The sequence below is a fragment of the Aureobasidium pullulans genome (assembly GCF_000721785.1).
Source record: "Aureobasidium pullulans EXF-150 unplaced genomic scaffold scaffold_12, whole genome shotgun sequence".
Lineage (NCBI taxonomy): Eukaryota > Fungi > Ascomycota > Dothideomycetes > Dothideales > Saccotheciaceae > Aureobasidium > Aureobasidium pullulans.
Window position 1 is genome coordinate 172,743 of NW_021941032.1, and position 24,347 is coordinate 197,089.

The 24,347-nt window shown below is 49.5% G+C and overlaps 12 protein-coding genes across 12 annotated transcripts; 5 read left to right on the forward strand and 7 right to left on the reverse strand.

The window, feature by feature from the left end:
- Positions 1-185: 185 nt before the first annotated feature.
- Positions 186-2,655, reverse strand: M438DRAFT_299250 (uncharacterized protein). Its single transcript, XM_029902019.1, has 2 exons — positions 416-2,655; positions 186-361 (listed from the first exon to the last, which is right to left on the reverse strand). Exons 1-2 carry the CDS (start codon positions 2,425-2,427, stop codon positions 247-249), a joined length of 2,127 nt encoding a protein of 708 aa, XP_029759204.1. The 5' UTR covers positions 2,428-2,655; the 3' UTR covers positions 186-246.
- A 136-nt stretch (positions 2,656-2,791) lies between these two features.
- Positions 2,792-4,515, forward strand: M438DRAFT_336368 (uncharacterized protein; the record flags this gene model as incomplete). The annotated part of the gene is made up of 2 exons (XM_029903881.1): positions 2,792-4,396; positions 4,447-4,515. 2 exons carry the CDS (start codon positions 2,792-2,794, stop codon positions 4,513-4,515), a joined length of 1,674 nt encoding a protein of 557 aa, XP_029759205.1.
- On the reverse strand, positions 4,449-5,566 carry M438DRAFT_346673 (uncharacterized protein). The gene is made up of 2 exons (XM_029905733.1): positions 5,102-5,566; positions 4,449-5,053 (listed from the first exon to the last, which is right to left on the reverse strand). The coding sequence occupies exons 1-2, from the start codon at positions 5,317-5,319 to the stop codon at positions 4,591-4,593; spliced, it is 681 nt and encodes a 226-aa protein (XP_029759206.1). The 5' UTR covers positions 5,320-5,566; the 3' UTR covers positions 4,449-4,590.
- Positions 5,567-5,855: 289 nt separating this feature from the next.
- M438DRAFT_321230 (SEP-domain-containing protein) lies at positions 5,856-7,748 on the forward strand. The gene is made up of 3 exons (XM_029902909.1): positions 5,856-6,038; positions 6,152-6,531; positions 6,584-7,748. Exons 1-3 carry the CDS (start codon positions 5,973-5,975, stop codon positions 7,353-7,355), a joined length of 1,218 nt encoding a protein of 405 aa, XP_029759207.1. The 5' UTR covers positions 5,856-5,972; the 3' UTR covers positions 7,356-7,748.
- A 580-nt stretch (positions 7,749-8,328) lies between these two features.
- M438DRAFT_366419 (NAD(P)-binding protein) lies at positions 8,329-9,430 on the reverse strand (the record flags this gene model as incomplete). The annotated part of the gene is made up of 4 exons (XM_029907875.1): positions 8,329-8,440; positions 8,644-8,809; positions 8,868-9,320; positions 9,379-9,430. 4 exons carry the CDS (start codon positions 9,428-9,430, stop codon positions 8,329-8,331), a joined length of 783 nt encoding a protein of 260 aa, XP_029759208.1.
- An 891-nt stretch (positions 9,431-10,321) lies between these two features.
- Positions 10,322-12,757, forward strand: M438DRAFT_336372 (uncharacterized protein; the record flags this gene model as incomplete). Its single annotated transcript, XM_029903882.1, has 2 exons — positions 10,322-10,887; positions 10,936-12,757. The coding sequence occupies 2 exons, from the start codon at positions 10,322-10,324 to the stop codon at positions 12,755-12,757; spliced, it is 2,388 nt and encodes a 795-aa protein (XP_029759209.1).
- Positions 12,758-13,610: 853 nt separating this feature from the next.
- On the reverse strand, positions 13,611-14,117 carry M438DRAFT_356434 (uncharacterized protein; the record flags this gene model as incomplete). The annotated part of the gene is made up of 1 exon (XM_029907100.1): positions 13,611-14,117. The coding sequence occupies one exon, from the start codon at positions 14,115-14,117 to the stop codon at positions 13,611-13,613; it is 507 nt and encodes a 168-aa protein (XP_029759210.1).
- Positions 14,118-14,498: 381 nt separating this feature from the next.
- Positions 14,499-15,104, forward strand: M438DRAFT_276112 (DUF1768-domain-containing protein; the record flags this gene model as incomplete). The annotated part of the gene is made up of 1 exon (XM_029900833.1): positions 14,499-15,104. The coding sequence occupies one exon, from the start codon at positions 14,499-14,501 to the stop codon at positions 15,102-15,104; it is 606 nt and encodes a 201-aa protein (XP_029759211.1).
- Positions 15,105-15,390: 286 nt separating this feature from the next.
- On the forward strand, positions 15,391-17,622 carry M438DRAFT_321237 (uncharacterized protein). Its single transcript, XM_029902910.1, has 7 exons — positions 15,391-15,868; positions 15,931-15,986; positions 16,034-16,059; positions 16,111-16,615; positions 16,678-16,944; positions 17,010-17,141; positions 17,195-17,622. The coding sequence occupies exons 1-7, from the start codon at positions 15,802-15,804 to the stop codon at positions 17,420-17,422; spliced, it is 1,281 nt and encodes a 426-aa protein (XP_029759212.1). The 5' UTR covers positions 15,391-15,801; the 3' UTR covers positions 17,423-17,622.
- Positions 17,623-18,098: 476 nt separating this feature from the next.
- Positions 18,099-20,456, reverse strand: M438DRAFT_39860 (uncharacterized protein). Its single transcript, XM_029909369.1, has 7 exons — positions 20,066-20,456; positions 19,959-20,014; positions 19,881-19,903; positions 19,158-19,785; positions 18,734-19,105; positions 18,515-18,667; positions 18,099-18,440 (listed from the first exon to the last, which is right to left on the reverse strand). Exons 1-7 carry the CDS (start codon positions 20,142-20,144, stop codon positions 18,246-18,248), a joined length of 1,506 nt encoding a protein of 501 aa, XP_029759213.1. The 5' UTR covers positions 20,145-20,456; the 3' UTR covers positions 18,099-18,245.
- Positions 20,311-21,896, reverse strand: M438DRAFT_39843 (uncharacterized protein). The gene is made up of 6 exons (XM_029909361.1): positions 21,766-21,896; positions 21,659-21,710; positions 21,580-21,608; positions 21,014-21,491; positions 20,620-20,943; positions 20,311-20,546 (listed from the first exon to the last, which is right to left on the reverse strand). The coding sequence occupies exons 1-6, from the start codon at positions 21,768-21,770 to the stop codon at positions 20,478-20,480; spliced, it is 957 nt and encodes a 318-aa protein (XP_029759214.1). The 5' UTR covers positions 21,771-21,896; the 3' UTR covers positions 20,311-20,477.
- A 244-nt stretch (positions 21,897-22,140) lies between these two features.
- Positions 22,141-23,505, reverse strand: M438DRAFT_346680 (NAD(P)-binding protein). The gene is made up of 4 exons (XM_029905734.1): positions 23,172-23,505; positions 22,911-23,118; positions 22,780-22,861; positions 22,141-22,729 (listed from the first exon to the last, which is right to left on the reverse strand). The coding sequence occupies exons 1-4, from the start codon at positions 23,262-23,264 to the stop codon at positions 22,246-22,248; spliced, it is 867 nt and encodes a 288-aa protein (XP_029759215.1). The 5' UTR covers positions 23,265-23,505; the 3' UTR covers positions 22,141-22,245.
- Between the last annotated feature and the right edge of the window lie 842 nt (positions 23,506-24,347).

Genomic DNA, 24,347 nt, shown 5'->3' on the forward strand with positions numbered 1-24,347 from the left:
TGCCTGATCTCTCAAGTTGTACCGGCAATCATGTTCAGGCTGTGTCCGTAACTGCGTAATCATAATGACACGCTGGACGAGAAGCGAAACGTCTGAATCGGACAAGATGGGACAAGCTGAGGCTCAAGCTTGTCAGTCAACGTTGAGCGCAGTACGCACAATGGTTCGATGATCACGGTTGAGTGCATCTGTTCCGGGCACAGAGAATACACATCTGGTGGATGTAAAGCGTGTTTCGCATTGCAGCTAATTATTCAATGCAAGACAAGCATCTACAGCAGACCCTACACGTCCTTCCTTCATCCTCACGACATCGCTGATGACCTCGCGATCCAAATCCGGGAACATGCCTTGTAACGTCCTAGTATCTTGGTTAGTACGATGTTGTGTACGGAAAGATGAAGTCAAAACTTACTCAACCACGACCTGATGCTCCTGGGCTTGTATTCTTTGGGCTTCAGCCATGTCATTGCTCGCCTGTCGTGCCGCCGAGTCCTGAGAGCTACGACCACGACTAGATTCAAAACTCCTCGCTCGGTCGACTTCTCTTCGCTCAGGACTACGTAGACGACGAGTGTCTTCGGCACTCTTGCGCTGTTGCGGTAGTGCTGGCAGACCAGGTGATAATCTGGGCGTTGAGATAGGTTGAGGTGTAGCAAGTTGCTGGGGAGAGGAAGACGAGGACTGGCCTTCGTCGCTGAACATGCGGCCGATGGTGGACAGTGGTTTTTGAATAGTGCGAAGGAGACCGGTGACTGCTGCGTTGTCGTCCTCAGGTTCGCCGGCAGAGTTCTTCGAACGTGTGCTATTCCCTCGATTCAATGGTGTTCGCTCGCCTTCGGTGCTGTTTCTAGTGTTTACTTCTGGTCTGCTCAAAGTGCTCTTCTCGTTGAATTGAGGATGTGTAGAGTGTGATGAGCTAGAGGCAGCTTTGTCGTGTGTTGACGCCTCGTACTCGTCTGCCTTGTGACCCTCGGCGATCTGGCTAACGGCGGCCTCGACGTTCTTCTCAAACTCTTCATCTGTGATGGTCAAGTTTGTGCGGTCAAGGTTTTCGATAAATGTCACAACACCCATCAGAGAGGAAATATAGTAACCAGCCTCTCCGCCCAGTTTATCCTGATTTCTGAAGCGTAGAATGTACTGCACATTGCTGACGAGATGCTCAGGGTTGGCGCGGAGGACAGTATAGATCAGCAGCGGCACGAAAGAGTCTGCAGATTGGTCGCTCTTGTTGTTCTTGAGGTAGCCAAAGATGACTTTGCAGGTATTAAGGATGCAAATGACCTTGTCGCGAGGGGCACGGTATGAACCAATCTTGAGCAGTTCCTGCTGTGCGAGGACCAAGAAGCGTCTGCCTTTATCGGTAATGGGTGCAATGTCAAGATGTTCTTCCCGGATCCAGCCGTAGATTCGTATCTTTTGTGCAATCACCTCATCACGTTCGACGTCTTCTTGGTGTTGGCCTCTCCTGCCTGGACCGTGAGGAGAATGGGTTTGATGGCGGAAGCGCTTCTTGGTTGGAGAGCTGACCTCCTGTGCGGGTATGGCAGGCGAAAAGGTCTGCGAGTATAGTCTGTTCATGACGAGCTTTTCCATGCCCTCTCTTGCATTATCGAACTCAGCATCACTGACAGTCCTCCAAACCTCGCATTGTGCCATCTTTTTCGAAATAAACTCGAGGAAGTCTGAGATGATCTTGACCTGCTCATGAACAGCCCATTGCTTCTTGCCAAACTCGTTGAGGAAGGAGCGAAGAAAGCGTGCGACTGGGTCGGCAGTGCGATGGCGGAGTTGTTCGAGAAAACGGTGGAAGTCGAAAGGAAGGACGGGTTCCGGGTCGGGGGAAGGCGGCGGAGGTTGAAAGATGGACGAGGCAGGACGAGGAGAATCGGTCCGTTCGGGTTGCTGGATGCTGACACCTGAGATGGAGCCGGGACGAACAGCAGCAGGACTGAACATGTAGCTGTCGCGCGATTGTTGACGCTGCAGTTTTGGGGACGTCATTGTGCTTGGTGAAGGTGAGGGATCTAGACTCGAGGTGCGCATGGGCAGTGAAGACATGTCAAGTCGAGGAGACATGATCTTCTGCAGAGCTGGGTCCGCCACGTCGTCGTCCATCTCGTCCATGATGTTGGCGAGCTCGTCGTCTTGGGCATACTGTCGTCGCAAGAACTTGTCGTCCTTTGGGGGCGGTGGTGGAGGTGTGGGCGACCGCACTCTTTCCTTCTCTTTCTCCTTGTTGACCTGTGGTTGTGCCTCGTCCTCAAGCGGTTGCTTCTCATTCAGCTCTAACTCTTGCGTCTTCTGTGCCAACTCATCGCTTGCTGCCGTTCTCGTTGTTGATGGCGGAGGTTGTGCAGGCTGAGAATTCTCCAAAGGGATGCCCAGGTCTATCAGGACATTCTGCTCCTTTTCGGGGTCCATGTTGTGGTTGTTACTAAAAGTCGCCTTGTTGCATTCCAGTGCTGACGGCCGTCGACTCAATCAAATCCCGAGCTTACGAGTTCAACAATTTCCCAGTTTTGCCCAACTCTAGTCAAGCTTTGCCCATTCAAAATATGCTGGGTGGACGAGAATGCGACAAGTATGAGAGAAGAATATTAGATATTAGGTATGTTCCTTGCAGGTCAAACCATCGAGTCTGATCAGCTCCTTGACACTGGCGGCGAGGGGCATCTGCCACCACAAGCGCTGCCACTTCCGCCCATGACGCGAGTCTTGGCGCTTTCCATCTCCCAAGCTTGTTCCAAAATTTATTTATCTTTCTTGTCTCACCTTTCTCGAAATCATGTGCGGTATCTTTTGTTCTGTCAGTGCTGCAGGACATATAGTACCTTCAGCAAGGCATCGCGACCTTCTACAAAGACGAGGCCCTGACTCGTTCAAGGAGTTGAAACAGCAATCTGGAAATGTCTACCTGACTTGTTTCAGCACAGTCCTCGCTCTCAGAGGTGACCATACTGTTATCCAACCTGTACAGCATTCGGACTATCCTGACTCTTTCCTCTGTTGGAATGGCGAAGCTTGGAAGTACGATAGTACTCCTATCTTTGGCAATGATTCAGAAATCGTCTTTGCTTCGGTATCTCGTTTGTTTGCCAACTGTGCAGTCTCATCTTCTCCGAGCAGTATTATGCAGGATGCTCTGAGTCACATCACTGGTCCCTATGCTTTTGCATACTTTGACTCAAAGTCGGACACTCTGTTCTTTGGTAGGGATCCTCTTGGCCGTCGTTCTTTGATGTACCGCGTCGACGAGAACGGCAGCTTCACCCTGTCTACCATCTCTGATTCAACAGAAAAGGGATGGGAGGAAGTCGAAGCTGATGGCATATATTCGTTGAATCTCAGGTCTTTCCATGAGTCTATGCAACAGAAGGAGTCTTCCAAGCCAACATGCATTCCCTATCTCCACTCTCCCAATACTGTTGTATCCTCAGCGTCAACCCATGATACATCAGCATCTCATCTCAGTACTTCATCTCCTTCTGTTCTCAAGATAGAAGACTTGCTGCGTAGATCTTTGGATTTGCGCATCTCGAACATCCCTTCTCATTCGCAGGCCGTCTCATCGCAGATACCAGCCAGTCTCGCTGTGCTATTTTCAGGTGGTCTTGACTGCACCCTCCTGGCCCGACTATCTCATGACACGTTGGATCCTTCACAGCCGATCGACCTGTTGAACGTCGCCTTTGAGAATCCGCGAGTACATCGTCGACCAGCGAATGCAGACTCTGACGAGCCTTGGTCGCCCTTCGAGCTTTGCCCTGACCGCATTACTGGAAGAGCTTCCTTCGCCGAGCTTCAAACGACATGTCCAAGCCGAACTTGGAGATTCGTCGCCATCAATGTCCCATACCAAGAGTTCCTCACTCACAGAACCGAAGTCATCAGCTTGATATATCCTCACAATACCGAGATGGATCTGAGCATTGCTTCTGCTTTATACTTTGCTTCCAGAGGACAAGGGGTAGTTCTCTCGGAAAGCCAGGAAGCAACCTCGTACACTTCTGAAGCACGTGTGCTGCTCTCTGGCTTAGGTGCCGATGAGCTTTTCGGTGGCTACACCCGACATGATACCGCTTTCCGCCGTCATGGATTTACTGGACTCCTGGAAGAGCTTAATCTGGATGTTGAGAGATTGGGAAAGCGTAATCTTGGTCGCGATGATCGCGTTCTTTCCAATTGGGCAAGGGAGACCCGATTTCCCTTTCTGGACGAAGACCTTGTTTCGTGGGCAGTCAATGCTCCTGTTTGGGAAAGGTGCGGGTTCGGAGAGGACCAGACTACTCTCGACAGCGAGACTGGTACGCTGGAGCCTGCGAAAAAGGTGCTCCGTTGTCTGGCATGGAAACTTGGCATGAAGAATGTTGCGGCAGAGAAGAAGCGTGCAGTAAGTTTGGTTGTACACTACTTCTATCGATTCACTGACAACTTCTACAGATTCAATTCGGCGCTCGTACAGCCAAAATGGAAGTCGGTAAATCGAAAGGAACACACACTATCGCATAAAATCATGTACAAGCAGTCTATGCGACAAGTTACAGAGGAGGGCCTGTGGTACCCTCACACAAGCTGTCTGCAACCTCATTTGCCCTTCTTGGTCTCATTGAGCTCAGGGTTATAGTATTCAAGATACGATCCCTTGTATCCCAACAGACCTCCACCGATCCATCTGCCGATCACGACACCCAGACCATAAGTCACATACTGCATCAGCCATCTCGGACCAACATCCCAAGCCAAACTCACCTCAGCCGAGTCCAAGAACAGCAACAGTTGAGGAAGACTGGGAGAGGTGTTTTGACGACTGCAGTCTTCGAGATAAGAGTACAGGTTTCGGAAGAAGCGCTCGCTGACACCAAGATCGGTGGACGTAGTCTCTGATGAGAGGGGTGATGTCTCGGCTGAGATTTCAATCACACATGGACCTTTGTACGATGGGTCTGGAGCGAAGGTGTGGGGAGCACCTGGTGTGATGTTGATGCGTGGGTTCGGGTCTGTAGCAGAGATCTTGGTGTCTTTGCCGTTAAGCGTGAAAACGAAAGTGCTGTTTCTGGTCAGCATTGTTACTGGAGAAGGGAGACAGTCAGCATACCCTTGGGTCACTGTGAAGTGCTCTTCCTGGTACCAGTGCCAGTGGTAAGGAGGAACAAGTTGCTCGCGTTGGGACTTGGTGATGGCGGAGGAGTCGGGATATGTCTGGATTTCCAGGACGCTGTTACCGGTTTGAGGGGTCTGCCATTTTGTCGTTCTGGCGCCGTCGCAGCTGACCAGGTGATCTGACTCTGCTGTCTTTGTACGGACGAAGGACATGGCTTCGATTTGACTGGAAACACGTCGTTAGACTAGACATTCATTCGGTCGGACTAGTCTGTGAGAGCGAGGTGAAGAGGTAAGGAAGGAGTTGTTTTGAGAAGGAGTCAGGCAATAGGTAAATCATCAACGGTCTGCTCATAGAACGCGTAGCTACCATGAAGTAAATCGAACATCGCCATGCAATCCAGAGAAGACTCATGGTTACACATATGATCTAGACGTCCATTACAACGTTCTGTCTGTCACACCTCAAGCTGTAGAAATGCATGATGCTTTCCGTAATAAAGTCGAGTCCAGTGAGAGGGCGCTGAGTAACTTCTCTCTCTGGGCTTCTTCACCAAACTCGAAAACATTATGCATCTTGACAAGCCAGACTGGACTGTGGGAGAGATGTGGAGAATTAACAGCAAATTGACTGACCTAATAAATACAGATGATTCGATAGGTAGGAGGTACAAGTTGTTGGATAGACGTTCCCATCATGGCAAACGCGCAGAAGCTATGACCAGGCAAGCACATGCTTGAGGGGATCCGTTTCGAGAAGGAGAAGGCACCCATGACGTGCCTGCGTTTGTTTGTAGACAGCCATATCCAAATCGCATACGTCTGAACACAGCCTTCAAGCAGACATCAACACATCACAAATCAATATGGATCCAAGTCACGAAGATCTTATCGCTCAGTTCAGTGGTATTACGGGTGCTTCACCTGCAAATGTAAGTTTGAATTGAACCCTTCCCCACATGCACATGCGTCACGACCGACTTTCTTTGGCTTCGATACCTTTCCTCGCGCCTTCGTATCACCATCTGACTTATCATCAACACAGGCACAAACTGCTCTCGCCTCATCCGACTGGAACCTCGAACAAGCCGTTACACTCTACTTCGCCTCTCAAGACGATCCCGCCGAAGCCAGCTCCGACGAAGACGTAGAAGAGCAAGCCGTTCCATCCCTACCATCAACAACTCCCGCCGCCAACACCTCATCATCATCATCAACCAACCGTCCTCCACCCACAAATCCATCCAACATGGTTCGCACTTTCCGTGATCTTCAGAACGACGATGACCATGGCGACGACGACCATGGCGATCAAGACCCTCAGCAGGACTTCTTCGCTGGAGGCGAGAAGTCTGGTCTCGCCGTTCAGGACCCCAACAGACGCCCTCAGGATCACTTCCGTAACATTATGCAGCAAGCCAGAGAGTATGCCTACTACGTCTTCACTTGTTTGTTCAATCAGCTAATTCATCACCAGAAATCGCGCTCGTCCCGGCGATGAAGATGAAGACGAAGCGGCACCCGCCCAAGCCAGCGGTGCCTTCTCAGGCCGCGCACAAACCCTCGGCGGCGACGATGCTCCCTCGCGTGTCATCGAAGACCCCCATGCCTCTGCTGCACCCACAAACGCCCGCTCTGCCCCGCCTCGTGTGAGCCGCACGCTGCACTTGTGGCAGGACGGCTTCAGTATTGACGATGGGCCCCTCCATCGCTTCGACGACCCAGCAAACGCTCCCGTACTCGCGCTTATCAATCAAGGACGTGCCCCTCTCGCACTTCTCGGCGTTCAGCCAGGCCAAGAAGTTGACCTCCAGCTGGACCCACACAAGGACGAGAAGTACACGCCACCCAAGAGGCAGTACAAGCCCTTTGGCGGTGCTGGTCAGCGCCTGGGTTCGCCTACCCCTGGCCCCTCTGGCACCACACCCGCACCTGCTGCTGCCCCTTCCACATCGACAGCTGCACCCGCAGCATCTTCAGCACCCAAGGTTGATGTTGACGAGTCACAGCCTACGGTTCAGCTGCAGATTCGCCTTGGCGATGGCACCCGTTTGGTATCGCGCTTTAACACTAGCCATACCGTCGGTGAAGTCTACGATTTCGTCACTGCCAGCAGCGTTGCTAGTCAGAGCAGAGAATTCGAGCTCATGACTACCTTCCCCAACAAGGCCCTGACCGATATGGACGCTAAGTTGGAGGACTTGGCCGAACTCAAGCGTGGCGGCGTCGTGGTTCAGAAGTGGACTTAGACCCATGGAGCATGACCTTTCAAAAAGCCTGGAGTGGCTACGGCTTTGGTGTAATATTAGTAGCATTCATGAGCATCTCATAGTCCCAACACCGGGAATTAGCATCAGTCGAAATGCACAATGCTTTTCAAATCACCACGTATGTCCAGTGAAAGCGTGAAAATTTCTCCATCTCCTTGGACAAATGTACAGAAACCAAAAGTATTTTGCATTGCGACAGGTGTTTTTGTCGCTGTATAGGACCATGGGAGTGAGATAATGTCATCAAGATGCTGTATACGGATGGTCACAGCACGTTTACTAGTGCATAAGGTTGTGTCACGAGAGCTCTGTAACGCGTTCCGAACATGCTGTTATATAACAAGTCTCCAAAACATCTCAACAGAGACATGCATTCGTTCTTTTGTGTTCTCGAATCCAAGTATCAGGCATGCGTGGCATATAACAAGCAAAATCGACAATCGCCGATTGACTTCACCGCTAGTAACGATCACTGTAGAGATCTTGTGACAGATTGAACCTATATCACTGTTGCTTCAACAGAAGTAGAAGACAACTGAGCCTTTGGAGGGCAGCATGTCATGGCATGGCTTCTTTCATGATGCTGGTGAGGTTGCTGCATGGTTTCAGACTCTATTTGCGATTGGATGACGAGCAGCATTAGAGAGAATATAAAAGTAGGTTGCAAAAAACAGTCATTCCTGGTGGTGAGAATTCTGATTCAACATAGCTTGTGTATGAAGAAGCCACAGTACCGTTCGGTTCTGTTCATCGGGCTACCTGGCGGAGCTTGTGAATCCTGCGGTACTTTCTTGGTCAGGGTATTGCTATTGCCAGATCGTGCTAGAATTGAGCAGATGATAACAGGGTTGACAGTCAGGTCAGATTTATGCTTGAGCAACTGCAGCGGGCGAAGAAGAAGCCCAAATTTGTCGATTGGTCTGTGTGGGTAGTGATTTCAATTTGTTGTGGTCTAGTTGATAGTGTATCCGCCGTCTGCTACCAATGCGGCTCCTTGGACAAACGATGACTTTGGTGAGCAGAGGAAAAGGATGCAGTCGGCGATCTCGGTCGGTGTACCTGCTCTGTAGTACCCAAATCAGCACTTTTGGCCAGACGACAAATTTTCCAATGTCAAGAGAATGTCTCGGTAGTCTTCTCCGCTGTCGTCTCCAGAACACCGCGATGAATGTGATTTGAGGCTTCAAGACACAAGACGCAAATATTGATCCAATTTTGGATGACAAGCGGAAGCTTGGACGTAACAATTAGAGGAAAGCGGACATACCTGTTCATAGGAGCGATGGAGATGGCCTTTCTCACTTCATCGTTGATGAGTGGTGTTTCGACCACACCAGGGCAGACACAATTGACCCTGATGTTGTGCTCCGAATAATCCAAAGCGTCTGACTTCGTCAAGCCAATGATAGCAGCTTTTGCTGAACAGTATGCCGCTGTAAATCATATCAGTATCATATATATCAACTGCGAGGGTAGGGTTCGCAAACTTACGTGCTTGAGGTCTGGCCACAATACCCAACTGACTAGCCACATTCACGATGGCACCTCTACTCCCTTTTCTCCCATCGTGAGTCTCCAGTGGCTCCTGATTAACCATCACCTTCAACTCCTCCCTCGAACACAGCCACGATCCACGATAATCTACATTAACAATGTGATCGAATTCCTCCAAAGTCATCTCATGGGATTTCTTTGCTGCCCCCAAAACACCGGCGCAATTTACTGCATAGTCGATTCTGCCGAACTTTTCGACGGCTTTGCGGAAGAGGTTTCGTACTGCTTCGGGGGAGGAGATGTCGGTGGGGATGGCGAGGAATTGGGTGTTGGGGTAGGATTTGGTGAGGGATTCTTGGGTTGTGGTGAGGGAAGCTTCGGAGATGTCGGCGAGGATGATACGGGTGCAACCTTCTTGGGCGAAGGATGTTGCTGTTGCTTTACCGATACCTGGTACAGTTTTGTGAGATAGAGTTGTGTATAAAATCGCGGATGTGTTGAAGCTTACCTGAGGATGCACCGGTGATGAGAGCGACGCCGGGGAAGAGAGTTGAAAGCATGTTTGACAGCACGAAAGAGAGAAAAGACAACTTGCTAGAGAGAGAAGATATTATGGACTTGTATTCGAGACTGGGTACCCCAATGTTATGTATGGTGGTCTTCCTATCTTGATCCTATCGATAGGTACATCATTCCGGCGTCGGCCAAGGGTCGGATCCGAGGGCGGAAGTGGGGAAAAAGTGTCATGGAGAGCTGTCAAAACATGGAGCAGTTGGAGTACTTAGTTGGAGTAACCGGATAAATCATTTTGGTGATTGACAAGACAGCTTCGGACGTGTTATCAAGAAACAGAGGATTTTGTATTCTTCGTCGTCAGAGACGAAGACAAGGGCACGAGAAATGCACAGCCTCGAGAGGGGAAAAGAGGATGTTCGTGATGAGCGATTTCTGAAACAGCAGCGGCGAGCAACCTGGTCGCGTATCGCGTATTACTCGTCAAAAGGGCATTGGAAGATGATATCGAACAGCGATGGAAAGTAAGAAACGAGCAAGGAGAAGAGCAAAATCCTCCGATAGCGAATGGAATGATGACCAGAAAGATGCAAATGGCTTGGCCGAGGCGTTCGTGGGTTAGGTGTATACAAAAAAGGCCGGGCGGGAGGCATGTCTGCAGACTTGGCGGGCCATTGGAAACGTTGAAGACAGCCGCTCCGAAAAGGAGAAAGGAGAAGAGGGAATGGCAAACGGCAGGTGTGTGATAAGGGGGAGACTCGTCCATGATCAATCGTTGGTTGATCCTCGTGTTTCAGCAGCCCTGACACTTTTCCTTTATGAATTTACGAAAAAGCGACTCTAGCATAGACTCTAATAATCAACAGCTCGTCAGCGACTGAGCGTGCTCCAACTACAACACGGTAGAGCAGCCCCCTCTGCTCAATTATACAGCAGCCATGCTGCTTTCGCCATTCGGGTCGCCACGACGACTGGCAGTTGTGACGATACTTGTCTTCCTGGCAATCGTCGTCCTGGTACGCAACTCGACTTATTCCGAATACCTTCCCAAGTACGACCTTCCCAAATTTACCAACGGCAGAGTGCCCGAGGACACGACAACCGGCAGCAGCAGCTTCAAGGAAGACTCGGGAAAGAGCGAGCTATGGCAGGAGTACAAGCCTGACCAGGACAAGATTCACGCAGCGCCACCTCCGCCGCTAAAGGAGGAAGAGTACGAGGAGAAGCCCGTACACACCACCATCGTCACCACCTCGCATTCGTCTTCGTCCTCGTCAATCTCAACGTCCGTCGCATCGTCCTCGGATTCAGTGAGCACATCTGCCACAAAGACAGGCACTACTGCCAAAATCACACCTTTTGTACATGCTTCGTACAAGGAGTTGCAGGCAAAGATCAAGGAGTTTATCCAATGGGATCGTCCAAACAAGGGCGGCCATTGGCCTGGCTACGGCGACTATGTCGACAAGGATTATGATCCGAATCGATGGGAGGGTCTGCCCATGTATGTTGCTGCAACATTGCCAAACCAAGACTCGACTGACACATACAGGAACGTCGACTACTACGCATCCAACGGCATCAACCAGCTCGAGAAGATGGGCTTGAACGCCACTCCCTACCTGCCATACCCCGATTACCAATCCACCGAATACAAGAAGCATTGGACTGGGGAATATGTTTCCTGCAAGGGCCCTCGCGGTCAGACACTAGACAAGAGTCCGGAAGACCTGGTTCACGCCTGGCCACAATTGCCCCAGAACTTCCCCAACATCAGTGTTGGTTCGGATCTGGGCATCGACTTGAACTCATGCTTCGACCGCGAATCACGCTACACTCCATACGACAGCACAGCCAAGAATGCACCCGATTGGGGAAGCGTGCGCTGGGGCGAGTTGCAGAACGACTGTCTGAGCAAGAACAAGGAGCGCTACGGCGAACACCAGCGCAAGTCGATGCAGCTCAGACCCAGCCGAACCATGCCTAAAGAGGATGAGTCGACACAGCATGCCGAATCCACAAACGCTGCTAAGCCTCATCACCGTACCGCTATCCTGATCCGCACCTGGGAAGGCTACGTATACACCGAGAACGACCTTCAAGCCATTCGCTCTCTTGTCACCGAAACTTCCCTCCTCAGTGGAGGCGAGTACCAAGTCTACCTTTTCGTCAACGTCAAGCAACGCGACGCCGATATCTATGACAATGAGGAGACATACAACAGCGTCCTCCATGCCGTCGTTCCTGAAGAGCTCCGTGATATTTCCGTCCTCTGGACTGAAAAGGTCTGTGAAGAGTGGTACCCCAAGGTTGGCGACTGGCAAGTCTACTGGATGCAGTTCATGCCTCTGCAATGGTTCTCAAAGACTCACCCCGAATTCGACTACGTCTGGAACTGGGAGACCGATGCTAGATACACCGGAAACCCCTACCACTTCCTCGAACAGGTTAGCTTCTTCGCTCAAAAGATGCCGAGAAAGCATCTTTGGGAGAGAAACGCACGCTTCTATCTCCCCGAGGCCCATGGAGATTTCCAATCTTACCTCGCAGATACTGACGGAGCTATCGCAAATGCGACAAAGCAAGGCAATATGACTCCTGTATGGGGTGCCCTTCCTTACGCCTCGACCCAAATTCCCATCGGCCCGAAACCTCCGACCAGACAAGAAGACGACGATTTCTCGTGGGGTGTAGGTGAGGAGGCTGATCTTATTACTCTCCAACCAATCTGGGATCCTAACGACACACAATGGTCCTACCGCCACAAGATCTGGAACTTCATCCCCGGCGTCCGACCAATCTTTACAGCCGAAAACGGAGCAGCTGAAGGGTTCTACCACGAAGGTTTCGAGACTATTCCCCGTCGCGTCTTCATCAACACGCTCGCCCGTTTCTCCAAGCGCATGCTTCACGCCATGCACGTGGAGAACTTGAATGGCAGGTCTATGCAAGCGGAAATGTGGCCTGCGACTGTGGCTCTCCAACACGGTCTCAAGGCCGTCTATGCACCCCACCCCATCTGGTCCTCTCACCACTGGCCCGCTTGGTACGCTGACGCGATCTTCAACGCCGACGCCGGAATCCCTGCTCGTTGGTCTCAACAGTTCGATTCTGCATATGCCCACGATCGCGAAGTCAACTTCAAAACATGGTCGTGGTATTATGCTACCGACTTCCCTAAGACGTTGTTCTGGCGCTGGCTCGGCTGGGAAGCAGAAGATGACGGTCTGGGATCTTGGGGAGGCAAACAAGATGAGAATGAGGGTAAGGATATCAGGGGTATTGGCATGGTAGGTGGGCAAGGCAAGATGTGTTTACCCGGTATGCTGTTGCATCCTGTAAAAAAGGTTTCCAAACCCCAAGGGCAGAACTAGAAGTCACCCATTTGGTTACACGGGCGTTTCTTGGGAACATGGAGTTTTTGGCACGACTAAGATGTCTTTGTTCTTGTCATTAGATATATCTGTTGTATATCCCCCCATATTGCATTTACTTTACTCGTTCTGCACATCTCTTCTCTCTTTTTCCCTCTCATCTCATGTCCTCTCACATATACCCCTCTTTCCCCTCCTCTCTCTTTATAATCTCCTCGATGGCGGAATACCCACATACTCCCATCAACACATGATCCGAACAGTAAATTCCAAATCCGTCATCTAAAGCCAAGATGTGGCAGTCTTTGGGTGGATTTTGGTTGTCCATGAACTCTTTTACTTCGGTGTAGTATTCGAGGATGGGGTAGTTGTCGAGGTTTATGCTTGGGTAGAGGTGGGTTGGTGTGGCGAAGCAGGAGGCTGGGGCTAGTGACATCTTTTTGTGATGGTTGGTGGGTGGTGGAGTTTATGGTGAGGTTTTAGTTGCAGGTTTGAGTTGTAGTTGTAGCTGTTGTTGTGGTCGTGGTCTTAGGTGACTAGAAGGTATGTTTTTGTCGAAGGTTTATGGTCTTGGGTAATGATATAGGAGGGACTGTAGAGTGTTGACGTTTGCTCTTGAGAGAAAAGTGCGTGTTGGCTCTGGTATTTATGACTGGCGAGTGAGCTTGAGCGTGGTAGGATACGAGATATTTTGTCATTGTAGGCAACAGTATCTCGTATACGACAATGCCTCGCCGTTTGAAACTTTGCTATATATGTTCATACTTTTTGGAGGTATGAGTAACACCACAGAGTCTCGATCTTTCGAACCACTTGGTTCGGACTCGAAACATAGCTTTAACGGCTGATGTGCCTAGACCCTAGGTCCTCTCTGGTCAACTTCCCTAACCTTCCCCAACTCAATCATCCACTCGTAAAACTCCCATCTGTTATCCATTGCCTCCTTCATCCATCCCCAAGCAGTGTTCATTACCATCACATCCTCCATCCCCGGCTGCACAATCGCGTGTATCAACTGATCGTTGGCTCCCATCTCCATCAACGCACCTATCCAATCCTGACCTTCCTCGTACACATCTATCCGTGTTGCCAACGGAGCGAGGTAATTGATAGCGTAGATTTTGAGGCAAAGGCATGGATGAGGAATTGTATTGTAGGCGGTGTGGATGGCAGACGCGGTAGTCGTAGAGAGGCCGGCTTGAGTGAGGGCGAACAGGGAGTTTAGAGAGGTCGGACAGGCTGAGATGTCTGGCCATGGTGCTTCTTCTTCGATAGGGAGGATTGGTGCGTTTTTCATATTTGTGTTGGCAGGGCCGAGGATGATGTCGGGAGGTGGTGATGTGGCTCTTTGGATCTTCATGGTTGTGAATGTGTATTTGATGAGAAGAGATACAAACAGTCTGATTTGAGGAATGGGAGAGACGTGAAAGATGTTATTGGAAGGTGCGATGGTATGACTTAACTTTGCCACGTGCTGTAGACCGGTGTCCGAAATTGAACTTCGCGGTGAGGTAACCTCGATAGACCCTCGACATGTACTGCCTTACCATGACATCGCAACATAATTTTCGCAGAACAAGCAACCAAATAGCCATCCATAGCGTATTTCACTTGCCCTGCAAGACAGCAAAGTCCCCCAGGCTCGACATACCGCATAAGCATGACCAAGAAGAATAAATCGTCCAAGAAGACGCAAGTCAAGAACTTCACAGAAGACTTTGAAAATGCCCAAGAACGCGAAATGGAAGACCTACCCAATTCCTTGATCGTAAGGTTACCGCCACAAGGTCCGGCCTCCGATGCTTTCTCTTCTGCGCCACGGGAAAAGCACAATAAAAAGAGCATTCGCCCTCCAGTACTCTTGCATCGCGAACACGAAGAACCACACGGCTATCTCAGCCAATGGTATCTCTCGTCCTTCACAGACCCGACAACGAATCAAACCTACAACTGTGCAGAGCAATACATGATGCACCACAAAGCCCTCTTTCGCGATGATCTCACAACCGCAGCCTCTATTCTCGCAACACCATACCCGAAAGACCAAAAAGCGCTTGGTCGTTGCGTGGCAAATTGGGACGATGAAGCTTGGGATGCAGTCAAGGAGAAGGTCGTCGAGGACGGAAGCTATCTCAAATTTTCCCAGAACAAAGACTTGAAGGAGAGGTTGTTGATGACAGGAGAAAGAGAGCTGGTGGAGGCGAGTGCGAGTGATCGAGTTTGGGGTGTTGGGTTCAACGCAAAGTCGGCATTGTCAAAAAGGGACGAATGGGGTTCGAATCTGCTAGGTAAGTGTTTGATGAGAGCGAGAGAGAGGGTCAAGGAAGACGAAGCAAAAAGAGTATGATTATGATCGTGGTGTTGATAGGCATTATTCACGAGAAAGACGGCGGGGTCGCGTGTCATTCTCGTTAGCATCCTACAAAACAAATACCGTTGACAGCTAAGTATATCAAGCTACTGTCTCAATGTTGCATCAATCAACGATGAATTTTGGTGTTGTTGTGCAAGAACGTAAATGGTTCGGGTCAAGAACGTGTGATTTTGAGCGGTCTCGCACAGACCAAGTGTTCATCGATGCCCTTCCTTTCCTTTGTCTGCTGCCATCTCGGTTCTCATCGAGTCTCGTCAATCTGCAACGTGAAACGATCACCCGAAGAGTCCTGAATCAAGTGTTGTGTCGCGGGATCCGAGGTCAGCTGTCATAGACGTCGACAAGTGCAGCTACAATTGCCCGACGCTGTCGGTGGTCTTGCGACATGCGATGGCATTCTAGGTATCTTCTGCCTGGACAATGCTCACAAATTCTGAAGCCTCTCGTATGAGCAGCTCTCGGGATTTACCACTGTATCACTCAATCAAGAAGGGTCGCTTTGGTATACACCGCCTTGCGGCCTCATGCAGAAGGCCGGGCTATTGAGGGGCGCCATATCAAGCCCCAGCCACTCTGGCTGACATGCATATATTGATCGTCGGGCACCAACAAACATATAGCGCCTGTATCCATCGATCCAAATCTTGTCGCAAACATCCATAAGTCCCAAATGTCGACCACACACAATCAAGCAGGTCCGAAGTCATCGAATCCGAACATCGAAGCTCTTCTCTATGGTATCGTGTGATATAGACCCTTCCTTTGGCGAGAGGCTAGACTAATGTTCTCGAAACTCAAGAGCCATCGAATAGAACATGGAAAATTGTGGAAATACCTCTACTTGACCTGCTAAGGGTAACTCGATCTCCTGAGATCACGATCAGCAAGCTGACCACTAGCAGGACCATCAAGTATCGACATGTATAATGTAAACTTTCCACCCGGAGACACAAAGACACCATTTTGACGGGATCATCAGATTCTCAAGTATACAGCATTTCCTGAATGATCCTGTATTACGACAAGAGCTATGCAAGCACTTCCCGAATATACCGAGAATGTTCTGGTCAAAGACATGCGTTCAACACAATGGGTTCTTCGGAGCAAAGACTTCGATTGCCTCCAGCACATCTGGTACCACTTCTCCAAACGGTATATCGCCCTTGAGCGTACAGACTTGGTTTCGCATGATCGTCAAATCCATCAAGCCAACGCCCAAAAATATCGACTTTACGCAATATCAATGGTACGAGATGTCATTCGTCTCTGCGTTTAGTGAGGATCGCAACTTGCTATTGTGTCTTGACACACCTCGGTCTCTGGTCTACACCTTACTGGATATAGTCTCGGAAGAAGAAAACAAAGATATCATCACTGGACCTTATGGCTTCCATCAAGTCCTACTTGAGCAACTCATGGTATTATACGATGAAAGCGTCTGGGATATCGCATTTATCATGCGCAACAACGAGAAGAGTAAAGGAGTATGTAAATCCTGTCTTTATCCGCTCTCTTGAATCGCCGACTAACAATGCCATCCACACAGCCCATGGGCAATACGGATCTTCACTACTTCATCAAATTATACGAAGATTCGCGACACACGGTACACTCGATTGAAGCAACGCAGGAGGCGACAAAGGTTTTCGAATGCATTGCTAGCCAATGTGCATCTCTCACTTGCCAACCTACCACACATCGGGAGCTTCTCTCCGCAAGATCTGAAATGTTCAAATTTCAGCATTCCATGATGCGAGGCTTTCTAGCTCGAGCAGTATCAAATGACAGACGCATGGGAAATGAGCAGAACTTGGTAAGTCAGGTTCTCCAGCTTCTTCATTCTTGAGTATTAGAGATGCTGATGACACGTATTTGCAGACTTCCAATCTGATGTCACAACTTGACGCCAAAACGAATGTGGATATAGCCATGGCTACCAAAGATGATGGAGTGGCAATGAAGACAATCGCAATCGTGACCATGACATTTCTGCCAGCAACATTCGTCTCCGTAAGTAATTTCTTCAAATCCTCACATCTAAACATACTGAACAATCAACATAGGCTTTGCTAGGCATGAACTTCTTCGCGTACGATCCCGACGCGCATGGCGGCCACATAACCTATTCTCATGATCTGTGGATGTACTTTGTCATCTCGATTGTCTTGACATTGATATTGTTCGCGATTTGGTGGGTGTGGCAGCAGTATAGGAAGAAATGGATGGCAAGTTCGCGGTTGGAAGATGCTAATGCTATGGAGCATGCGTTTTCCGTGCTCCAAAAGCCATAGGCAGACAATCTCAATCTGCTTGGCTTTGAGTTGCGGCTGCTAAAGGACACGGGTCAGTGAACCTGGATCGCCTTTTGCAGCTGTAGCTTTGCCTTGGAAGAAGTATTACCCGTATCAAATCCAGCGCTTTTGCTCTTCATCCCATTCCTTGCCAGCGGTTTCCCTTTCTGCGTCCTCGACCAATGGTCTAATTTCTTCAAGAGCTGTTGGCCCAAGCACAGCCAACAATTTCTCGGTGCCAGCAATGTACATTGCAAATCCCTTGTCCAGCGCATACATACAGGTTTCTGGATTCTGCCTTCCCCAGATCTTTGTGGCTTCCCAATCTTCGATGGTCGGAACAGTCTCCAGTATCTCTACAGAGACGCTGGGGTACAGTTGTTGAAGTGTTGAGATTCGTTGTGGTTGTAGAGAAGTCATGGTACGGTCGGGAGTACAGTTTGAACTCTTTAAATCGAGGATGAAAATTTGGGTGACTGGCGAGATTATATAACACTATATTATGGTATGACGCTATTCTTTAGTGGTTCGATGTCGAAGGATTCGTGTGGCGAAGCTTGTCTCCACCGATGGTATAGAATACGGCCGTATCCATCATCGCTTGCCTCTGGTCTTCGATCATAATGGACGTCGAAGGTGGTGTTAAAATTGAAGTCCGCTACAAATATGAGACGTTGGGAGTAGACGTGGTAGGAAATTCAAAAAAGGCTTTAACTCCTTCCTCGTACTAGCCCAACATCCTTCCAGTCTAAGATACAGTAACATCTTCCTCGTCCGAGGAAACCCCAATCCATGTTCACATTCCAGACATGTTTTATGTTTATCAGAGTTCCTTTCCACCTTTCTCAATATCGCCTTTACGATTCGCTCTCCTGATCTGCCACCACCGATACAGTAATAACACCACGATAGTCAGTGGTACAGCAACGGCGAAGAAGATCCACACGTCCTTTGACGACTTCAGGTGTCCTTCTGGCTTCTCTGAGTTGACGGTGAAGAAGTTCATGCCGAGAAACGCCTGATGGATTGTTGATTAGTATAATCGATTGCTGGATAAGGAAGCACTCAACTAGGAAGGAAGGGAAGACTCACAGTAACAAACGTCGCAGGCAAGAACGTCATCGTAACCAACGCGATGGACTTCATAGCCTCACTGTCCACAGCCGTAGCCACTGCGATCTCCCCGCTAGAGATGGAAAGCTTTTTCGTTTCCTCGCTGTCGCGTTGAGATATCATGTTTGAGAGCTATTGCCTTGCTTCAGTACATCACTACACGATTGGGCTGGGAGGATGGATATATGGTTGACTTACCAATGTTTGCTCGCTCGCCAATCTCTTCTCATTCGATATCGAGCGTGCCGACAGGCCTTTTAGCATACTCTGCAACCATTTCAATTTTTGCAGTCTCCCTTGTAGATCGACTTCCAGGAGTAGCTTGCATTCCAACTTCATTTGCTCCAGGACCTCGGCAGCGACTTGAACGGTCTCGACAGAATGAGTTATGTGACGAGATATGGCGAAAAGACGCTGGAATTGAGCTCTTGCTTCTTGAGGGTCGGAGGGATCGGGAATCACTGGGCCAGGAGCACCGGAGGTAACAGACGGTGTGTCAGGCTTAGTAGAGTCTTGCGGGCTAGAGGCACCCGGTTTCGATTCTTTTGGTTTCGAGTCTTTTTCCCGTTGCTGGCAACGTGTTAGTACCGATACCAGACTCGTCCTTGTAGGCTTGGCTTACTTTCTCAAATGCTCTGACTGTCTTCGCCATACCCCAGATACTCTTGTCGTAAAGCTTGACCAGTCGCTCTAGCACTGGTATGTGCAACCCGAATGGTCCATCGAAGTCATGGAGACCCTCAGGGAGAGTTTTCAGCAAGGTTCCAGGAACATCGTCCGGCATGTCGAAGCAAATCATCACGGTTCTGCGTGCGTTTGAAAAACTGAGGAATGCCATCTCAGCCCAGCCATACTTTATCTCGCCCTCTGGAAGAGTGCCATCTGCGAGTGGTTCCGTCAATAAAATCTTGACGATGAGACGGAAATACGTCCAGGTGGTTTGGATATCGAAGCCTAGGGTTGGGTCGGGAGAAGTGGCCTCGTTATCAGATGTCAAGGTCGTACTTGACGTCCAAGTGCTCTTTTGGCCAGAAGCATCAATTGGGTTTGGTGTTTCTTGTCTTGTAGTGGCAGCGTCCGCAGTGTGGATCGGCAACTTTGGGGCAGGTATGGTGGAAGTATGACAACCAAAGAACCCATTGTGTTTCACACCAGTTTCCGACCAAAACATATCTGGTATAGGTGGGAACCATTTTGACAGCTCCTTCTGTTGGTTGGCATCTTTGGTAAACCTTCCAATCTGGGTGAAACTACTCGAGTAGGTGATCCGTCAGTATCGATATTTCATGATCTCTACGAACTGATGCATGGAACATATCTCGGTATAAAGAACACAAATTCGTACATTATGCATGCTTCATTCTTGGACTGGAGCAGATATCAGTTAACATAGTGTTCACACGCAAGAATTGTACCATCGTACCTTGAGTACATCCAAAGGAGAGTCGCCCACTATATTCCATTTACAGACTCCTCTGTCTTTCCGAATGTCAGCGATGTTCACCCCGCTCTGGGAGATCCAACACCTACCATACACGAGTGCCTTCGGATCAGGGAATGAGACTGGTTTTATAGAAGAGCCTGACTGAGACGATGGAGGAATAGACATATTTTCCAAAGCAACGTCGGTCACATCAATGATATTGCAACAAGAGTGTCTGACAAAGCGCAAGATTAGGAGGAAGCTGAAGTCATCTTATGTTGGGGTTCAGCTCTCAGACCGCCTGCTTGCATGATATAGGTGCATGAAGGCTGAGCCCTAGTATATGCAAGTTAGCCGCCCCCGCAGGCGTGGCTGAAACTTCGAATCCTTTGAGCCTTGAGGAGCCACCATATCACTTTTCTCCGGCGCTGCTAATCAGCTTCCTATAACTCTTGCGAGATTCTTCTAGAGGGAGGGGTAGCGAAATCATGAAAAGAATTTTGCCATCGCGGTTTACGCTTAGTCGCTATTCGAAGCAGCTAATCGCTGTAAGACCTCATGATTGTCCTGAGCAATCATATTCGTCAACTGCGGCACCAAATTCATTAGTATTCTCTCCTCGTGGACTGACATCAGCTGCATAAGGATAGCATCAACATACCAAACTCTGCGCTCCAGCTAACTCCTTCTCGTTAGACCTAGTACGTGCAGAAATTCCTCTCAGCATACTGTGTAGGAAAGCGAGTTTGCGCGCTCTCGGCGCCAGTGACAAGTTGACAGGTTTTTGCACAGCAGCGTAGCCCTCGCATTCTGATCTCATGCGATCGACTGTCTCTGCGGCAATTTGTGTTGTTTCGATCAAGTGGGTGATGTGATTCGAAATCTCAAACATGGCTGCAAGCTGAGTTCTGCGCTGTTTGTCCGAGGCTGAGGGGGCTCCAGGAGCTGTGGTTTCGGTTTCTTGATATCCAGGTTTTGTAAGTTCCTAGATTGCGCACCGCAATTAGCTCGTCTGCTTTCTTACCATGGGTTCAGTAGCATCAATGTGTTGTTACCTTCTCGAGTATGTCAACTGTACCACCCGTGTACGAGACACTCATGTCGTATAGCTCAACCAACTGTTCCAACAAAGGTATATGCAACGCATACGGTCCCAGAATATCTCCCAACAGCGTCGGTAATGTCGGTTGCAACCCAGTGATAATGCTCTGAGGCACATTGAAGCATATCATAACATTCCAAGTCGTGGAAGAAGCAGATAAAAATCCCATCTCCGACCATTCGTAGGACAAACTGCCGTATGGCGAATCATAATCCGGCAGTCCTTGGTTCTGCGGGGTCTTGACAGCCAAACGGAAGTAGGTCGAGTATTGTGTTGTGGCTGAAGGAAGAGAATGATCGCAACCAAAGAAACCATTGTGAAGTGCACATGTCCTTGACCAGAACATTTGTGGTGTGTTGGGAAAGCGCATCATGATAGTGTCTCGCAAAGCATTGCGTCCTTGGCCTTGGAAGTGCTCGATTTCTGTGAAACTTCATGACAGAAGCACTTGTCAGTATCCTGAATGTGTCTTCTGCAGCACGTAGAAGTGGTTCTGGTGTCTGAGTCTTGGTGACCTACATGATACATCCTTTTACTCTTGTAGATTGCTTGCAGGACTTAGTCAAGAATCAATGTGAGACGTGAAGTGGCAACATACCTCCAACAGATCTCGAATAGGCCGCGACTCGGCTAACAACCATTGACGGCTTCTGTCGTCTGTTCATTCATCAGTCTGGTCATAGCACAGTTGGTAGCTGACCTTACCCCATAGTAGAGCACTTGCATTTGGGTTGGGATTCGAGCTCTGTGAAGCTTGTGCGGTCGACATGATTGCCTCAGTTTATCTGAATAATCAAGACTATTCCGTTGTTGTACTTGAAAGTTCAGAAAGCTTCGAGATATCTTGAGTGGCTATGGATATGTGTTGTCTCCGACGATCACAAGCGCCAAGCCGAGGCGCATTGCGGCGCGAGTAATTTGATCAGGCTGCATAATAGTGTGCACAATTGCTTCACAAAACATATTCATATGACTCGGTCAACCATTTGTCCTGTAACATGTTGTTTAGCTTTGTGATCATAGAAACAATGAAAGCCTAGTATTAAGATCACGAAGGAGGGCATGAAATTATCAAATGATGGTGGAGGGAAAACACTTTTTGGTCTCTCATAATGGTGCTCATTAATTACATGCTGTTTTCTGTCATGAGTTCTTCGTGATGGTTCGTAGCCTGTTACTGTGCGCCTAGGTACCAGTCTGGATGAGGTATCCTCCATCTACAGGGACATTTTGCCCGTTCAGGTACTGGCAGGCTGCACAGAACAGTACTGCGGCGGCCATGTCAGACTCCTTTCCAGGTCTCTGCGAAGGCAGATCTCCCTTGTGCTCCTTGGGCAGTTCGCTCTTCTGATCATCCTTGCTCTCACCAGTAGTCATTTCCGAGGGGAAGACACCAGGAGCGATAGCGTTGATGCGGATCTTCAGGCCGCTGCTCTGGACTTCAGCCGAGAGCATCTTGTTGAGGTGAACCACGGCACCCTTGGAGGCATTGTAGTTGAAGTGGCCCTGAGAGATACGGACGAGACCAGAGATGGATGAGATGTTGATGATAGTAGCAGACCAGCCGTGTGTGCGCTCAGTAGCCTTCTGCAATAGGGGCAGGAAGGCGGTGCTCAAGAAGAAGGGGGCAATGACATTGGTTGTGTAGAGATCGCTCCAGTCCTCGAAGCTGACGAAACAATCAGTACTGTACAAAGGCAGGAGAGACAAGATTCATACCTGTCTTCGTCGAAGAGGTTCTTCTTCATCTCCTCAGCGTCCTTGCCGTCAGGGGTCAGCTTACCGGCGTCAATGCCAGCGTCTAGAAAATGTCAGCAGTGATCCGTGCAAGTAGGAAGGGGAATGTATACTGTTGACAAGTATGTCAAGGAAGCCTTCCTTTGACTCGATTTCCTTAACGAGCTTCTCAATCTCGCTCTTCTTGGTAACGTCGCCAACGATAGGGATGATTTCGCCGGAGATGTCCTTGCCGTAGGTCTGCTGGACAGTCTTGAGCTTCTCTTCGGTGCGGCCAACGATGTAGACCTTGGATCCGTTGGTAGCGAGAGCTTGGGTGGCCTGGAAACATTAGTACAATGTACACTCGTAGAAAACATGGTGATTCTGATTACCATCAAGCCAATACCCGAGCCACCACCGGTGACGAGGGCAACCTTGCCCTTGACGTCGAAAACATTGCTGAGCTGGAAGTTGGAGTTCGACATTTTGATTACAATCAGGAAGTTTTGTTGCTCTTCAGTAGAGAAGCGAGGTGGAAGAGAGTACCTATTTATTTCTCTGTTTATGGAAGTCGCGAGTGACGTTTTGGTGACGATCGCTGCTGGAAACTGGTGGGGCCATGATGATCAGCGTTCCAGACCATCACAAATCGGCCTCGCTTCAGTACCCCAAGTATAGACTTCCTGAACGTACATATATCACTGTAGACTGAGTTTGAAGAGGTTGTACGGGATCAGACCATTGTTTGGTTCATAGTTTTGTTTGTTAATGCTTATAAGCCAACATGGAGAGTCTTATGTGATTTGACGAGAGTGGCAGCATGATAGTTGAGCCTTCTGTTCTGCGCAGCCCTTTGTAATCCACATATTTGATTCTGACCAATGTCTCGGGTGGTCTTCAGGTCTGGTGGATGACCTTCCAAGCCATGAGGGGCCAATTGCGCTCAACCATCGCCGGTGTATGGTGAACAGCCCGTGGCTTCAAATGCTTGTGTATCTGGCAGCCATCTTCGCCTAGATGTAGTAGATGTGCAGACATTACTTGCGGACGCACTGTTGCATGTGCTTATGGTGGTCGCGTGGTCTCGCTGCTCGAGGTTGTTGCTGCTTCAAGTTCTGTTGCTTCGTCAATGCTTCCTCTGCCTTTCCTTTCCTGCTCGTTCAGCAAAAAGCCGCACTCGTCGGTCTCAATACTCTCCCAGCTCCATACACCAAGCACTCCTCCCACTGGCAGCATCACTCTCCTTGACCCCATCATCCAACACAGCCAATGCAGCACTGTGTTCCATCTCTTGAACCTCCTCTTGTCCTTTTACTGCTCCGACATCCTCCATCTTTGTATCGACAACCTCATGCGTGTCGTCATCATTCGTCTTGACTTTCTTCAACACCGGTGCCGCTTCTGTAACGGGCTCAATCTGCTCGTGTGATCGTTTCGCGGCGAGGGTAGGTGAATGCGGCATTGCGTTTTCGAGTGTGGGCGCGGAGATGGAAATTTGTGTTTGTTGAGCCATTGGAACTGGTGTGCGTTTAGTCGGCAAGCTGTCAGAGGGTGAGAGGATGGAGATG